Source organism: Lichenostomus cassidix, chromosome 12 (genome assembly GCF_008360975.1).
Source record: "Lichenostomus cassidix isolate B80296 chromosome 12, HeHo_3.0, whole genome shotgun sequence".
In the NCBI taxonomy this organism is placed as follows: domain Eukaryota; kingdom Metazoa; phylum Chordata; class Aves; order Passeriformes; family Meliphagidae; genus Lichenostomus; species Lichenostomus cassidix.
In genome coordinates, this window is record NC_139493.1 from 19,997,514 (window position 1) to 20,013,162 (window position 15,649).

General features: G+C 53.2%; 1 protein-coding gene across 2 annotated transcripts in view; it reads right to left on the reverse strand.

Annotated features, from left to right (window-relative positions):
- The window catches only part of PHF2 (PHD finger protein 2), an 81,028-nt gene extending 75,095 nt beyond the window's left edge, over positions 1–5,933 (reverse strand). The window contains exon 1 of one of the 2 annotated variants that reach the window (XM_085073148.1): positions 5,290–5,933. In XM_085073148.1, the coding sequence (XP_084929274.1) occupies positions 5,290–5,387 (98 nt within the window). In that variant the 5' untranslated portion in view covers positions 5,388–5,933. The remainder of the gene's footprint in view (positions 1–5,289) is intronic. The other variant, XM_085073147.1, reaches the window with a different exon arrangement.
- Between the last annotated feature and the right edge of the window lie 9,716 nt (positions 5,934–15,649).

Consider the following 15,649-nt stretch of genomic DNA (forward strand, 5'->3'; position numbering starts at 1 on the left):
TGAACCCTTTCAGTGATGGGGCAATTACAAGGTAACAAACCCCACATCAGTACAGGGACAAGTGCGCCACATGTTCCTACATGAATTCCTACATGAAAGCCTTGGACATTTAAAAATCATTTAATAAGTGATATAAAATGCATCTGAAATGAAAAAAAAACTTCTTAAGTTCTCTGAACAGCTTCCAACAGAAAAAATAATGCTGTGGTACTGAAAGGAAGGTCAAAGTGAGGGCAATTTAAGGCTAGAAACAAAAGGTTTTAAACAGTTTTAAGTTCAAATCTTCTTCACAGTCCATACTGACAGCTCATATTTTTAACACAAAAGTAGGTGTTTTGCTTTGTTGGGTTGTTTTCCTTCTAAACCAACCAATGCCAACTAAAGTGTCCATGTGGATACTTTATCCAGAACAATTACCATGCTTTATGGGCTCTGCAAAGTATTTTCTTTTTACTGGGACAGAGGACAAGGGAAAGTATTCCAGTACAGGCATTAGCATGGCTCATTCATGATACCTGCTGGGGTCAGTCTTCCAGAAAAACTGAAGCTGTCATGTTGACTAACTCTTCAGGAAAAATTGAAATAATCTGAGATTTTTAGTTGTTTGAAAAATTTGTAAACCTTGGTCCTACCTGAACTCGGCACACGAAAGGAAATCATTCTGTGCATGGCACAATTAACCTCAAGGATTCCTTCTGCTGTGGTAACACGAAAGAAAATAGCACTGTAGTTTCAGGATTATCCTCATCTTCAAATTTTACCCAAATTTCCAAATTTGCCCACAGCTAGTGACAAGCCTGGGTAAAAGAGCAAAACTAGATGCTGCCATGTAAAACCAGACCTGTTTTTGAAAGGGACAATGCTGAATGCTCCATTATGAGCATAAAATCCGCCCACACACAGGTTTTAGCTTTGCAGTGTAACAGACAAGTGCTTTTCTTAACCCTGCTGTGTTCACTCTGTGTGTCGAGGCATCCTGAGTAACTCCCATCATCATTCCACGCTACTCTGGTAACTGCATGAGCTGCTTTAAGGTACTAAACCTTTTACTAAGTTATTGACCACTGCTAGGCCTGGAGCAAGAAGGTTCAAAGTTTAAATATACACAGGGTAATAAAATCAATGCAAAAATACTTGTTCTTTCATTTAGCAAGCATGAGCCCACCCTACAGCACCACATGTGTGTTATAAGAACAGGTAACAAAATACTGCAGAGAAAATGAATAATTTACCTCCCCTCACCTACAGCTGTAACAAGTAACCCCATACAGATTTCTAGTTGAACTAACTCGTACAAAAGGTCTTGCCTTGTCTTGGATATGAGGTTCTGTAATATTTCCATTGTAGATGAGACTCTCAGAGACCTGTCATTGTGTACGACCTTTTCCAGCCCTCAGCAACTTGTCAGCAAGCCCATCCCTGCTCCCAGGAAGGAGGAACGGCAGGTGTCCCTGAGGAGCAGCTCCTACACCACGGCACAGCGTCACCAGGCACGGAGAGCCAGTGGCATCACCCCCAGGCTGAGGAGAAGCCACACCATGCAACTGAACCACCTTGTCCCACATCACCTGCACCTGAGCGGCACACGGCTGGCCCAGGGACCCTGTCCCACAGCCTGTGGCACAGCTGGCACCGATCTTTCCATCTAGCCAAGCCTACCCTTGAGGCAGCAGAGTGACCCATGGCACCTGCTGAGTTTCAGCTTCTTCACACATTAAGACCACTCCCTCTTCTTCCTCCTCTCCTGGTCTTCTCCAAAGAGCCACCTCCCACATCAACCAGTCCCCACACCCTGGCTGTCACTGCTGCCTGCAGACCTGGTGCTCGCTAACAGGCAGAACACCAGAACTCCTCCTTGGGATGGGACCCAGCACAGGCAGTGGAGGGGCCAGGAAACCACAGAGTGCCACGGGTGGCTATTCAGGGCAGAGCACTGAGACAGCTGAGGTGGGGAGGATTTCATTAGCCTGAACAGCCACATCAAAGAACACACGACCTACACATAAAGAGGAGTCAAACAGCCCCATGCCCACTTTGGCATTATTGTCCTTTGCCTCTAGAATCATCACCATCCTTTCCAGACAGCTGGAAGTTGCTCGTCTGGAGCAGCTCAGGCAAACAGAGAGAACAGAAATTATCAAACCTCAGTCTCACAAGGAGTCACAGTGTTCTGTGAACACACCAACAGCTCCATGGCTCAGCACACTTCAACAGTGTCCAAGGGTCTTCAACAGTGTCCAAGGGTCTCTAAAGCTGGAGTCATAACGGATGGGCACAAAAGCTTTCAGAGGAAGGCACAGTGCTAACTTTGAAAGTTCTTTGCTCCTTCTTCCTACGGATCAGCAACACCACCTGGGCCAGGCTGCCACAGGCTACTGACCCACAAACCAACAGAGACACCTAATCTTGGTCAGAAAAAATCTGTCAGATGTACATATCAATTCAGTCAGTGCATACAGCCTAATGCCACAATGATGGCAGTGCCCAGGTCAGCACTGGGACTGCTCCGAGCTGCCGCCCACCCTGTCACGCAGGAGCTTGGAGCCAGCAGAGACGACTGCCCTGATCTTCTCAGGATTAAGTAATGGTTTCTGCAGAAAGATCTAACACTGCTTCATAAGAGAAAACCTCCCTGAAAAATATAATAAAGACCATTGGTGATACCTAAAAACCCTGGAGAAGCCCAAATCCATCCCTCTGGCACATATATAGGGAAGCAGCAATTCCCAAACTTTAGCAGCATCCTGCCAGCAAACTGCCAAGTACCCAACAGCAGTCTGGACAGTGTTTGTCCCACAAGCGGCAAGGGCTCCATTGCCCTGTCTCCAACTTCGAAACCACATTACATGAGTGTAACATACTTTTGATACTTTTAAAATACCAATTTGCCATCAGAATGGCTGAAGTTGCCAAAAAGATGTTGCTCAGCCTCAGATGTAAGGGAGACTGTGACTGCTGCAGGGATAAACCCATGAAAAACATTTATTTGAAATACTTGGGAACTCCTGTCAGAAGTGAAACATGAAAACACCTCATCTGCTTCTACAAAACCAAACCAGAAATAGCATCTTTTTTTTCTGAAATGCACACCATACATCATATTAAAAAGAAACAGAAGTATGATTAAAACACTGGGCAAGCCTCCTGAACACTGCACAGCTTGGTACGTTGGTTCATTTTTGGTTGCTGCACTTATGTAACATTGTATTTTTGGTTGCAGTACTAGAAACCCTGAACTTTTTTGTTGCAGTTCCATACAAACATTAACATGAGTGCTTTGAGTGTCCAGGAGAGACACTATTTTAACCAGCTAAATCCTGATTTTTTTTTTTTTTACTATTTATTTTCTTGTATATTGCCAAGAAATGCAAACAGCGCCACAGACAAGCTGTTTGCTACTAAATACTCCATGAACTTCTCTGATACAATTATCTCAGGTTTCGACGCTGAGAGAAGTGAACTCCTCCTCAGTTTTCTTTCTTTAAAATCAATCTCTGGGCACTACCATAAGCTAAGGAAAAAGGGTACAACGCCCCCCCAGCAGTGCTACAAATCAATTACGCCCCTTATGCCACAAAATGAAACACCTTCCCTCACGCTATTAACCCTGAGCTGCCGACAAAATGATCATTTGCTTGATCAGGTGCAACAATCTCTTTTCATCAATTTCAATCAAAATTCACCATCCTGTGCAGGCAGCTTAATTCTTTTTGCTGTTCACCTCTTCAGGAATCCACTCAGTCATTACTTTGTCTGAAAATCTTAATTCTTTCACGTTCTTAAACTTTCTAAGTTTCAAGTACACATGCTTGAGGCTTCTCTCCAGCCTCACCTCCCCATCTGTGCCCAAGTTCTCACTGACACAGACCAGCGCAAGTCCTTCGAGCCTCCTGTCCCGCACCACACGAGCAGAGCATCCCTTCCACCAGCACTGGCACTAGGACTGGCTATTTCTGTATTTCCCTTCCTCTTTCTATACAGCTTTTAAAATAAATGGCAGAATATCATTCCTAATGCCACGGAAAAGTGTCTTGAACAGTTTGTTCTGCGCACGGAAGATCCGCGGATGCCCCAGAGCCCGCTCGGGCAGTGCCTCTCGCCTCCGCCTCCTCTGCCAGCTGTTTGGAGACGCTGCTGGGCGCTGGTTCCGATGACAGAGCGATAGCCCAACCTGACCGGACCCCTGTCGTAAAAAGCGCTCATCCAGGTGATTTACCTGATTTTAATTGCACTTTTTACACTTTAATCACTCCTGGGGAATTGCTGAGATGCTGCTGACGCTCCATCCTCCTCCTCCGTCACAGCCGAAGGGAGCGAGGGGTCCTGCCGGGGGGGCTACCCCCACGTGTACCCCCGTCCGCCCGGTGACCCCCTCCCCTGGCACCGGCTGCCCGGGCGGTGCGGTGGCTGTTGAGGCTTTCGGTCCCCAGTCGCCGCCCTCGCCCCCATCACACCAGGCGCCACCGAAGTTCCGCCGCCCGCCCCAACTCCGCCGCGGCCGCCCATTGTCTGCGCGCCGGGAGGCGCTTTGGAGAGAAACGAGCCGAAAAGCCGAGTCCTCCGCCCCGCCCGGCCTCCCCCGCCGCTCCCCTGCGCGCGGCCCCGCCACGGCAGGCCCCGGCTTCGGGCAGGTCCGGGCGGGGGTCGCGGGGGTCCCCGGGGGCGGGGGCGCTGCCCGGCGGTGCCGCGGGGCGGGCGCTGCGCCAGCGAGGGCTCCCCCCCCCGGCCCCCCCGCCGCCCCGCCCGGCCCCGGCGCCGAGGCGCTGCCAAGGCGGGCGCTCCCCTCAGCCCCCGGCCCTCCTCGGCCATGGCCGCCCTGTCACAGGGGAACACCCCGCTGCCCCGCTCGGCCGCCGCGGGGAGCCGGGGCCGGGGTGCTCGAGCCCTCCCCAGGCAGGAGGCCGAGGGGCCGGGGCCGAGCCCACTGACAGCGCGGCCGAGCCCCGCCAGCCACCGCCGCGGCCCCGCGCTCCCCCGCCCCGGGCCCATCTCCGGGAGAGACGCGGCGCGGAGCCGCGAGCGGGCGGCGCGGAGCGGCCCCATCCCCTCCCCTGGCGCGCACAATGGCCCCCGCCACCCCGGGGCTCCGGTGTCACCGCGGGGGGAGCAGCTTTGTGTGGGGAATCCAGCCCAAAATCCACAGAACCGGCGCGCGGGGAGCGCGGGAGCGGCGCCGGGCAGCGCGGCTCCTCCTTCCCCGCTCCGGGAAGGCCTGCGGGAGGGAGCGCGGCGGCCGGAGGACCGGAGGCGGCGGGGCCGGGGGCCGGGGTGCCGGGCGCAGTGTGTTACCTGCCGTGGAACCAGTCCTTGCAGGCGTCGCACTCGATCATGAAGCGGGTCACGTCGTAGGGCAGCCGGCAGATGCAATAGACGGGCACCGTCGCCATGTTCGCGCTGATCGCGCCGATCGCGCCGATCCGCTCCGCTCACGGCCGCCCGCCCGCCCGCCCGGCCGAGGGGAGCGGAGCACGGCGGGGCCAAGGCGCCGAGGGGGGAGACACGGGGAGGAAAGGGGAGAGCGAAAAAACCGAAATAATACAAAATAATAAAAAACGCTTAAAAAACCGCGATAGTGGATTTAGGGCTCCTGAGGGGCGGGCGAGCGGTGCCGGAGGACAGGGAAGCGCTGCCCGGAGCCGGGGGCCATGGCCAGGTCCCGCCGCCCGCCGGCGCCGCGGGCCGGGGCTCTCTGTTGTTGTTGTTGTTGTTGTCCCTCCAGGATGGTGATTCCCGGTGTTCGGCGATCGCGGCGGTGCCCCCTGGTGACAGCCCGGCGCGGCCTCCCCGGCGGGCTCGGCCTTGCGTCAGCCCGGAGGGAGCGGGGCCGAGCGGGGCCGGGCCGGGCGGAGCGGAGCGCAGCGGAGCGGGGCTCCCCGGTCGGGGCCGGGGCGCGGCGGGGGCTCGGCGGAAAACGCGTGTTTTTGTTAACCCCCGCCTGCCGGGAGAGAGCTGCCCAGCCCGAGCGCCCCCGCCCGCCCCGCCGGGGGGGGCCTGTGGGGCGGTGCGGGGGGACCCCGCGCGGGGAGCGGGGAGCGCTCGGGGGGCTGCGGGAACGGGGGAAAGCGCGGGGCGCCCGGGGGTGTGTGCGGCAGCGGGCAGAGCCCGCGCGGGGAGCGGGGCGCTCGGGGTGCCCGCGGGAGCGGGAAGCTCCGGGCTGCCCCAAGGGCGAGGAAGCCCGAAGAAGTGGCCGCTAGTGCGGTGCGATCCGCGGGAGCAACGCCCGGCTGGGTGTGCGGCTGGGGGCAACCAGGTACACACCGGGGCCTGTTCACATCAAAAGAGCCCAAAAGGATGAGCTTCTTTCTATTCAGTAACATGATTTTAGTGGCTGTTTAACTACCTGGAGGGGTTTACTGGGGCTGGAACGAGATGGTCTTTAAGGTTGCCTCCAGCTCAAAGCACCCCGCGATTCTATGACTGTATGATTTCTGCTTTTAAAGTCACCACCTGTGCTCACAGCAGCCCTTTCCCTGTTGTGACACCAAGGGGATGGTAATAAACACCTTGTGCCCACCAAGAACCAGATCACAACAGCATATGTGCTGTAAGGGGACACTGAGGCACTGGCTGTGTATCCCACCACTGCACATCCCCACTGACACCAACCTCCTCCCATGGCAGAGGAGAAAGAAGAACCATGGAGTCTGAGCCGAGGCTGAGGATGCAGAACCTTGCTGCCCTGCCACACCAAGGCTCTGACAGGGCTTAAACAAATGGACTGGGGGCTTTTGGGAGGACCTTTCTTCCCAGAGTGCTCAATGGCCATTGGCACCTTTCCCTGGGGAGCGAGAGCTTCCTACAGAGTGCTCGCAAATGGCCTCCCAATTAAGGCGGAATTTTCATTCTATTACGATGGATTCATCTTGAATCCACCACATTTGGTGGTGTGGCACGGACTTTGAGCAAAAAACTAAAACTGACATTTCTCAGATTTTTTCATCCGTCTGCAAAAATTCTCAGAATTACCTGTGGAGCACAAGGGTAATTTAAGGGGCCAAAAATACTTCACTTTCAAGTTCTTCTACGGAGGCAGTTGCTGTTGAACAGCTGAAGAGTGGCTGTCAGGATCATTCCCCTTGCCCACTGTAAGTACATGCCACAGGCAGGACTGTCATACACAGGGCTGTGTGTGAGTGAGACACTCGGTCCCACTACAGGTGGCCTCTGACACAGCTGGAAGTGCGGTGACACAGTGGGATGCCCCAGGCCTGTGTCCTAAACCATGACTGACTCGGTGCTTGGAGTGTCTCAAAGAGCACCCAGGGACCTGTTTCCTTCATCACAATGCACCATGTAGGAGCCTGCCCCCTAAAAACCAGCTGTCTTTAAGTTTAAATCTATTGGTCATGGCTTTAATGGTTCAGATCTTCAGCCAGAAGATAGAAGCAAGTCCTGGGAGTAAGGCAGGATGGGGCAGAATGGTTTGAGGGCCATCACAGAGCTGCACACACCTTTACACTGTTCCTTGATGCCAAGGACATCTCCCAGCACTGCTCAGCTCAGGGTTTAAATAAGCCTTCAGAGACTGGCATGTCCTTTGGTACAGGATGGTCATGAGGACTGGACTTCTTTCCTCTGCACACCCCAAATACCGGCAGCTGCAACCTGAAGGTTGCAACTCCCTTCCTGAATCCAGTGTTTTCATGTTACAGAGCATGGAAGCAGTGGGTGGGTCCATGATCTTGGAGGCCTTTTCCAAACAAAATGATTCTACGACTATTCCCTGAAGCTCCTCCACACTATTTTCTCTGCCCATGTCCCTCTCCCAGTCGTTTATGGGCTTTGCTCACCCAGCCCACACAAGCTGTGAAGAATTTTTCTCATCCCCTTTCCTCAGACCCACGAGCATCTCCATGCAAACAGCCCTATTTCCAAAGCATCACCTGCAATTCCAGTGTTAGCATGTCCCCACAGCTGCAATGGGTGAGCCAGTCCTCTGAAGGCTCTGGGGGTTTGGCGCTCACCACAAAGGGCAGCAGGGCCATGTCTGAGAGCAGCCAAATGCTCCTAGGGGCTGAAATCATGTCCAGGTCTTCACTGTCCATCGCTGGCCCTCAGGTGATGCCATACTGAGCAGTAGAGTGGTGTGTCTGTGATTTTACTCCTGTTTTTAGAGTGTCCATGTTTTTATGGGCACTGCCAAGTGCCACAGTCAGTTGAGCCATCTGTAATTGTGCTGGAGGATGCTGGAGCTGACACTGCACGGAAATGTAGAGGCTCTGTTCTGGCAGTTCAGACATCTTACTCACCATTTTAACAGGGATTGATGGATCAAGAAATTTATGGGTGACGTTGTCCCATTGAGGGACGTTGTCCCACTGATGTCCCCTGAGTCTCCATGAGCATTTCAGTGCAGAAGGTGCCTGGCTGTCCTTGGACAAGGAGGGTGAGCAGTGGAGCTGTTCCCAGGTGCCTCAGCAAAACATCATTTGATCATAGACTTCACTTATTTGAAATCTTGAAGTGAGTTTTTAAAATGTATTTTTAAACTAATTGGAAAAAAGTCATCAGCACAGGCCCAAACAGACAGCAGAGCCCCTCTGAGTGGTGGCTGCAGACCCTGCAGGCAGTGGCAGGGGAATTGTGCAATTACAGAATTGCTCAGTTTGGAAAACACCTTTGAGATTATGGAGTTCAAACATAAACTTAAATGCTGCCAAGGCCACCACTAAACCATGCCCCCACGTGCCATATCTACACTTCTGTTACATCCATCCCTGCCCTGAGCAACTGTGCCAGGGATGGACAACTCTTTCAGTGAAGAAATTTTCCTTAATATCCAATCTAAACCTCCCCTGGTACAGCTTGAGGTTCTTTCCTCTTGTCCTGTCCCTTGTTCCCTGGAAGCAGAGCCTGACCATCCCTGGCTGCACCCTCCTGTCAGGGAGCTGAAGAGAGTGAGAAGGTATGCCTTGAGCCTCCTTTCTCCAGGTTGAGCCCGTCCAGTTCCCTCAGATGCTCCTCAATGAACATTCCCATTGTCCAACCCAGCATGAGGAACCTTGGGGCTGCAGCGCATGAGGAAAGCTACTGCTGCTGTCCTGGAGCTCATGGGAGGGGACAGAGTTCCCAGGAGTACTTAGGTGAACTGAGAGCAGCTGTCTCACAAATGGTGACATCCTGAGGTGGGCACTGCTCCTTCCCTTTGGACTCTCCCTGATGCTCAGAGCTGGTTTGGGCTCCTTAGCACAGAGGGAAGCACCACTGGAGTTTTGTGAGATTCACAGTTTTTCTTACCATTTAGCTGTGTGCTCCCTACAGATCCTCTGCACAGGGGTGCAGATGAGTCTCCACTGTTTGGTGAGGCCCAGTGACTTTAACCACAGCCATTTCCACGCAGCTGCAGGGAAGGAAACCCAGCCACCAAATTCCCCTTGGCTGCATCTACTCCCTAAATGTTTGCAGTGAAGCCATGAATGAATCCATTCCTGAATCCACCAGAATACCTGCACCACAGCAGGAGAGGAGCCTGCAGGTGACAACGTCACTCCTTCTGGTGCTCCCCTCTGATGTCAATATTAAATTATGAATTATAAATTATAAATTATAAATTATAAATTATTAATTATTAATTATTATGTTTATGTTAATAAAGTAATGTTTTATATTCCATCTGGCAGTCTGATTGCATGTGCCATCTTGACAACGAGGAGTCACTGCACTGAGCTTTGGTGTCACACTGACATTAAATCACATATTTCTTGTCAATTATTACAATCTGCACAAAGTACATTGCAAAATCCAAACTTTTACCTTCCTGTCAGCTGTCAGTAAAACTTATCAGTCCCTTTTACAAGATTTTAACTTTTTAGATTTTTATTTTATTTTATTTTATTTTATTTTATTTTATTTTGGGGTTTATTTATTTTATTTTTATTTCTTTTCATTTTTTATTTAGTTTTTTAAAATTATTTTACTATTTTAGGGAAAACCATTGTAATAACTCAGCAAATTCACAGTACCCCCTGTACTGCTGTGCCGCAGCCTCAGGGACACACATGGAGAGGTGGCCTGGGCCAGGGCAGGAGCAGAGGACAGGAGCCTGCCCACAGGCAGCATCAGCAGCACAGCAGCCTTGGCGATTCCACCTGGGCACCCCACGTCCTGAGTAGCTCTGGGTTGGATGTGAGCAAGGCCAGAAGCTTCCCCTGCCACTAGCAGACTCAGTGTCTTCCTGGTATATCTTTGTCATGATGTTCTGTATTTATGTTGGGAGAAAAAATGACAAAGTAGGCCTGCACTTTTTTTGTCTTACTGCAGTGGAGAAACAGCTCCCCACTGTGTGCAGGTGAACCCAGGGATGGGCCTTATATTTATGATACAGCCCAACCCAGGCCACCAGATCTGCCTTTGTTTACTGAGCACCCAACAGTGCAGAAATACCTCTGCAGCGTCTTTCCCCTGCACTCTAAAGCACATGCAAAACGTGATGTCAGGTTTTACCAAGCCTGGTGTCATCAGCCAGCCTTGTTTCAGCAGCAGAGATGGTGTCATCTGATGTGGTCCCAAAGCTCCTGCAGCAGGAGGGGTCTCCACTGGCCACATCTCTTCCCTCAGTGGCCATGTTATTTGTGCCGTTCTTACTGAATGTGGCCTTCAGGGAAATAATTTAAATCAAATACAACTAAAAAGACAAGGGAGTGCATGGTGTCCCTGGATCAGGGCAGGGGAAAAGCAGTCTTCCCCATCCCCTGCTGCACCCAGGGGATGAAAGGGCACTGGACTCTCACGTGGAACAGCAAAAACAAGGCAGGAGTGGGAGGGTCAGCACATCGGTGACAGGAGCAGTGGGGAGCAGAGGACAGGCTGGGGAAGATGAGCCAGAGCAGGGAGGCAGCAGCTTGGCACAGCCCTGCTTAGGCCATGGCCACTGTGGCCACCACAGCCACTACACCGGGGACTGCTCACCCAGGGTGCCCCATGGCTGGGCTGGCATCTGTCCCAGTGCACATCATGGCAGTGATGAGTGGGTCAGTGGCACCACTGTGATCTGTGGGATCACAGGAGCATCTTACCACAGCACAGTTTGGGTTGGAAGGGGCCTTACAGATAATCCCCTTCCACACCTTCTACTAGATTAGGTTGCTCACAGCCTTGTCCAACCTGCGGTGCCATCACTATGCAGGGCTGGTGTGGGAGAGCCCTGTGGACCCCCTGGGCTGCTGGAGAGGCAGAACAATGGGGCCATATCCCCAGCAAAGCAGGGTAACCCCCGTGCCAGTGTGACTGGGTCTGTGGGTTCCCCAGACGAAACCCAGACGAGGGTGAGATCCTCTCAAACCCCTGCTGTGGGAAGCAGCGGCAATGGCCTCAGTCCTGCCGCACAGGCCCTGTGGCACCTGCAGCACCTGAGCCCCCCAACCATGTCTGAGCGCCCCAGCACCACTGGCCTGAGTAGAGCAGCCCCAATGCAAAGTTAATCCCAGAGCCAACCATACTGGCTGCACTGCAGGGAAGAAGAATCAAAAGGCAGAAGGACAGGGAAAATCTGATCATATTTATCAGGATGTACTGACCCTGCCTCTCCTGGTTTTTCCTGGGGGGAGGCTGGCTGGTCTGTGCTTTGCTGCCATCATGGGACCAGGAGTCACCACTGGGCATGAAGGCAAGATGCAGTGAGAAGAAATGCTGTTGGAAGTGACTCTGTTCAGATCTCTGGGAATCAGGACTTGGTTAGCACATTTTGGGGGAAAAAGGTGCATTCTCAGAGGGGACCCCTGGCTCTTCCAGGGTCACTGTAGCTCCAGGCACAGGAACACCGTTGCTGTCTCAGCTGTCGTGGCTCTGCCCATCCACGAGGATTCATCACTTGCAGTTGGACCTAACTTTGCTATTTTTCAGCCTGAGCTGGTTGTGGACAAGAGTTCCTCCTGTCACTGCCTCATAGTGTTGCTGTGCAGGGCCATGAGTGTTCTCTAGTCCAAAACTCCACAAAGGATGGAAACACATGAGCCCATCACTGCCTCAGACTGATCTCCACTTATTTAGTTGCTTGCTAGGGATCAGGACACTTCCTGAAGCATCAGAGTATTCATTTTTCCCAAATTCAAATCATCCAGGAATTTCCCAGGTAAAAGAGATTTTCCAACTGTTTAGAACTTTTTCTATTTGCTGAGAGCTGTTAAGAACCAGGAACTGGAGAAATATTACAGAGTAATAAACTGGAGTAATATAACAGGAATGTAACATGTATCACTGTCACGTGAGCCCAGCTCTGACAGAGACCTAAAGCCAAAGGCTGTGGGCATGGAAGAGCTTCACTAGAGATGGCACTTGGGGACACGCTCCTTGGGACTTTATGGGTAAGGTGCTGGGTAGTCTGACATGAACACCAGAAACCACTGCTGAGGGTGAACTCTCTGAGGCTTCATCCTGAGGCACCACCTTGATGCAGCACCTGGAAATGCAGATGGGAACCTGGAGTGATTGGCACCTCCAGCTCCACAGGAAGGCTCCAGGCACCCGTGGGTGCTGTGCCTCTGGGCTGGCACCTCCAGGAGGCACCTGGCTCCAATGCCACCCTCCTCCAAAAGTCACTTAGAATTCTGCTGACCAGTCCTCTGCTCCCATCCCATCCCATCCCATCCCATCCCATCCCATCCCATCCCATCCCATCCCATCCCATCCTTTTTGGAAATGGGCAAGGGGGCTTTGAGGGACATGGGTAGTTTTGATCACCTCCTACATCTGATGCCTTCTCAGCCTCATTCCTGTGCTTGCACTGGACTGTGTCATGCTTATCTCCAGAGATTGGAACAAGGACGTTTGTCCCAGAAAAGTGCTGGCCTCCCTTTGCATGCCCCCTTCTCCAGCCACATCTTTTCCAATGGTGTGCTATTACTAACAATCCTTGGTTGGCTCCACAGCTATCGCTGGATATCAGTGGTTGAGACACACACATTAGCCCCTTATCTTCTGGGATTCTACACTGTCCCATTTCATCCCATCTCCATCCAATAGGTGGGACCCACCGGTACTTGGCAGGTCAATGTGCCCGGACTTGGTTCACTTTACAGGCTTTGGGTGCGATCTGAAGGATTACAGAGACTCTCACCACCGACGGTGCTGCCATCTGCCATGGGGGTGGATAATTGTGGGGCTGGATAACTGCTGGGCTCGCTAACGCTGCTCCTGGGCACCGGCAGCACTGAAAGACGTGCCACGGCCTCATCCTCATCTCCTCCCAGCGCAGGAGCGATGACTGCATGTCCCATTGCCCATTCCCCCTCCTGCCTGCAACCAGGGGCTGGGGCTCCATTCCGGGGGGCACCAGAGCTGTTCACTGAGAGGCGCGAGAATGGCTCCAGCAGCTCTGCCGCGGGCAGGGCTTCTCACAGCCCCCTAAAGGTCACCCCCACGAGAGTTTCACCACGAACCGGGAACATCCCGAGCCGCAGCAGCTCTCCCAGGCCCGGCCCCTGACGCAGAGCTGGAACCGCCCCCCGTCAGCACCTCCCCCCGCACGGCCCCGAGCAGGAAGGGGCGGGAGATGCGATGGCGTGGCCCTTCCTGCCCCGCAGGGCCGCCAGCCTTGGGGCCGCCCGGCGGCCTGTGACACCGCGTCACGTGTGGGAGCGCAGAACAAAAACCCCGCTGGGACGCCTGCGCCGGGCTTTCCCCGAGCCGGAATCTTGCCGCGGCCGCTACTGAGGCCTGGCCGGGGCGCAGACCCAGCGAAGGCCGGGGCGCAACGAGCACGTCTCCTGCCGCCGACCGACTGCGGCACACGCCGAGTATCGCTGCTCCTTAACACAAACAGTTAGCGAGGGAGGAGCCCCGATGCTCTCGCTGATGGCACCGAACGGACCGTGGCCACAGGTCCCACTCAAATAGCGGATTATGCCAGTTTAACTCTTGTTTTGGAGCTGGATAATGAGATACTGGTCACACCGGGAGCGTTCCTTACCGAGAGGGTGGTCAGACCCTGAAACAGGGTCCTGGAGAGGGGGTCGGTGCCCCAAGCTGTCAGTGGTCAAGGGGCATTTGGACAATGCTCTTAATAGTGAGCTTTAATTTTTGGTCGGCCTTGAAGGGATCAGGCAGTTGGACCCAATGATCTTTGTGGCTCCCTTTCAACTGGACTGGACTGGACTACCCTAATCCTACCCTAATCCTATCCTATCCTGTCCTGTCCTGTCCTATCCTATCCTATCCTATCCATCCATCTCCTCTGTTCTTACTCTATTCTATCCATAAATTCAGATGTAAAAGATGTTCTTCAGGAGCAAGCTCAGGCAGTAGCTGGTCATTCCATAGGACCACCAATCCCAGAGTCAGTTTAACGCTCTGCAAGAGGACTATATCAAAGCTAAATGCATCTCTCCAGGAAGCTGCTCAGGACAGCAGGCAGGCAGCCCTGTGCTCATCTCCAAGGGGTGCAGGTTCAAAGAACATTGCTGGGTTCTCCCAGCCCACCCATCCCAGCTCATTCCCACTGTAGCCACCACCCCACCTCAATGTCCCACCAGGCCACCCCAATCCCCTGCTGCTGACCCACTGCTGACATAGCTGGCACTTTTCCTGGGTCTGACCACAATGCTATCACCCAGGAACCAGGTACCTGTGAGCCTGCCTCTGCTGCTTCCATGAGCACTTCCCAACAGCTGAGGGCTCATCCTATGCCCACCCCAACACAGCTTCAGACCTTTCAGAGCAAAGGTAGGGTGTTAAATGGGGCATGGAGAAAACCCAAGCTCCAGATAAAGAAGTATCACACAAGCCAAACTTTTCCACCATGATTTCTGCAAAAAGTAAATGCAGCACCTGACACTGGGGCCATGAACTCATTCGTCTGCTGTAACCTCACATCTTAATCTCGGTCACGCTGCAGTGGACAGAACAGTTGTCACACCTCGGCTGCCTGTGGGAAAACTGCTGGCACAGTGACAGTGAGTAAAGCAACCACTACTCACACCGGGGACTGGCACTGCCACACTGGGGACCACTCCATACAGCTTTGGGTTTCTGGATGCTGGTTATTCCATGCCAGTTCTCCGGTTTGGCTTGAAAACTGCTGGGAAATGCGATGACAGGTGGCCTGCACCTCCATGAGAACCACAAAGTGGGGAACGCTGTCAGAACAAACAAGTGCTGATATGGGGCACGTCGCACTGCATGGGAGCAGGGAGGGCAGGGACAGGACCCCAGCCCACCTTCTGCTGCTTTCCCAAGTCAATGGGATCTGACTTGGGAAAGAGGGAGAGAAAACTGATTCCTGTCCCTTATGGAAAACACAGCTATGCTGCTGGGAAAGGCATTGGGAGCCAAGCTCACTGCTCACAGCCTGGGGGATGGGGAGCACGGGGACTGGGCTGCCATTAACACGGCTGTGAGCACCAAGCAGACAGGCGCAGTACGGGAGAAAGCTCCCCAGTTTACAGCAGCGTGTAAATCTGCAACTCCTCATGTTCTGTCAGCTGGATCATGTGTAACAAACTAATTGGTTCCTAGCTCTGTGGAGGCATTGCCCACCACCTTGTGTATCAACCTCTGTGACCACCTGGGGTTGTCTTTCTTCTTTAAACAACTGCCCCCGTTTTTTCTCTTATTTGCATCTCTTCAACCACCTGGCATTTAAAGCTGACATCTAAAGGACCTGCACACACCAGCAAGGCCAGAACATGACTCCAACACAACCAGGTGTGTTATC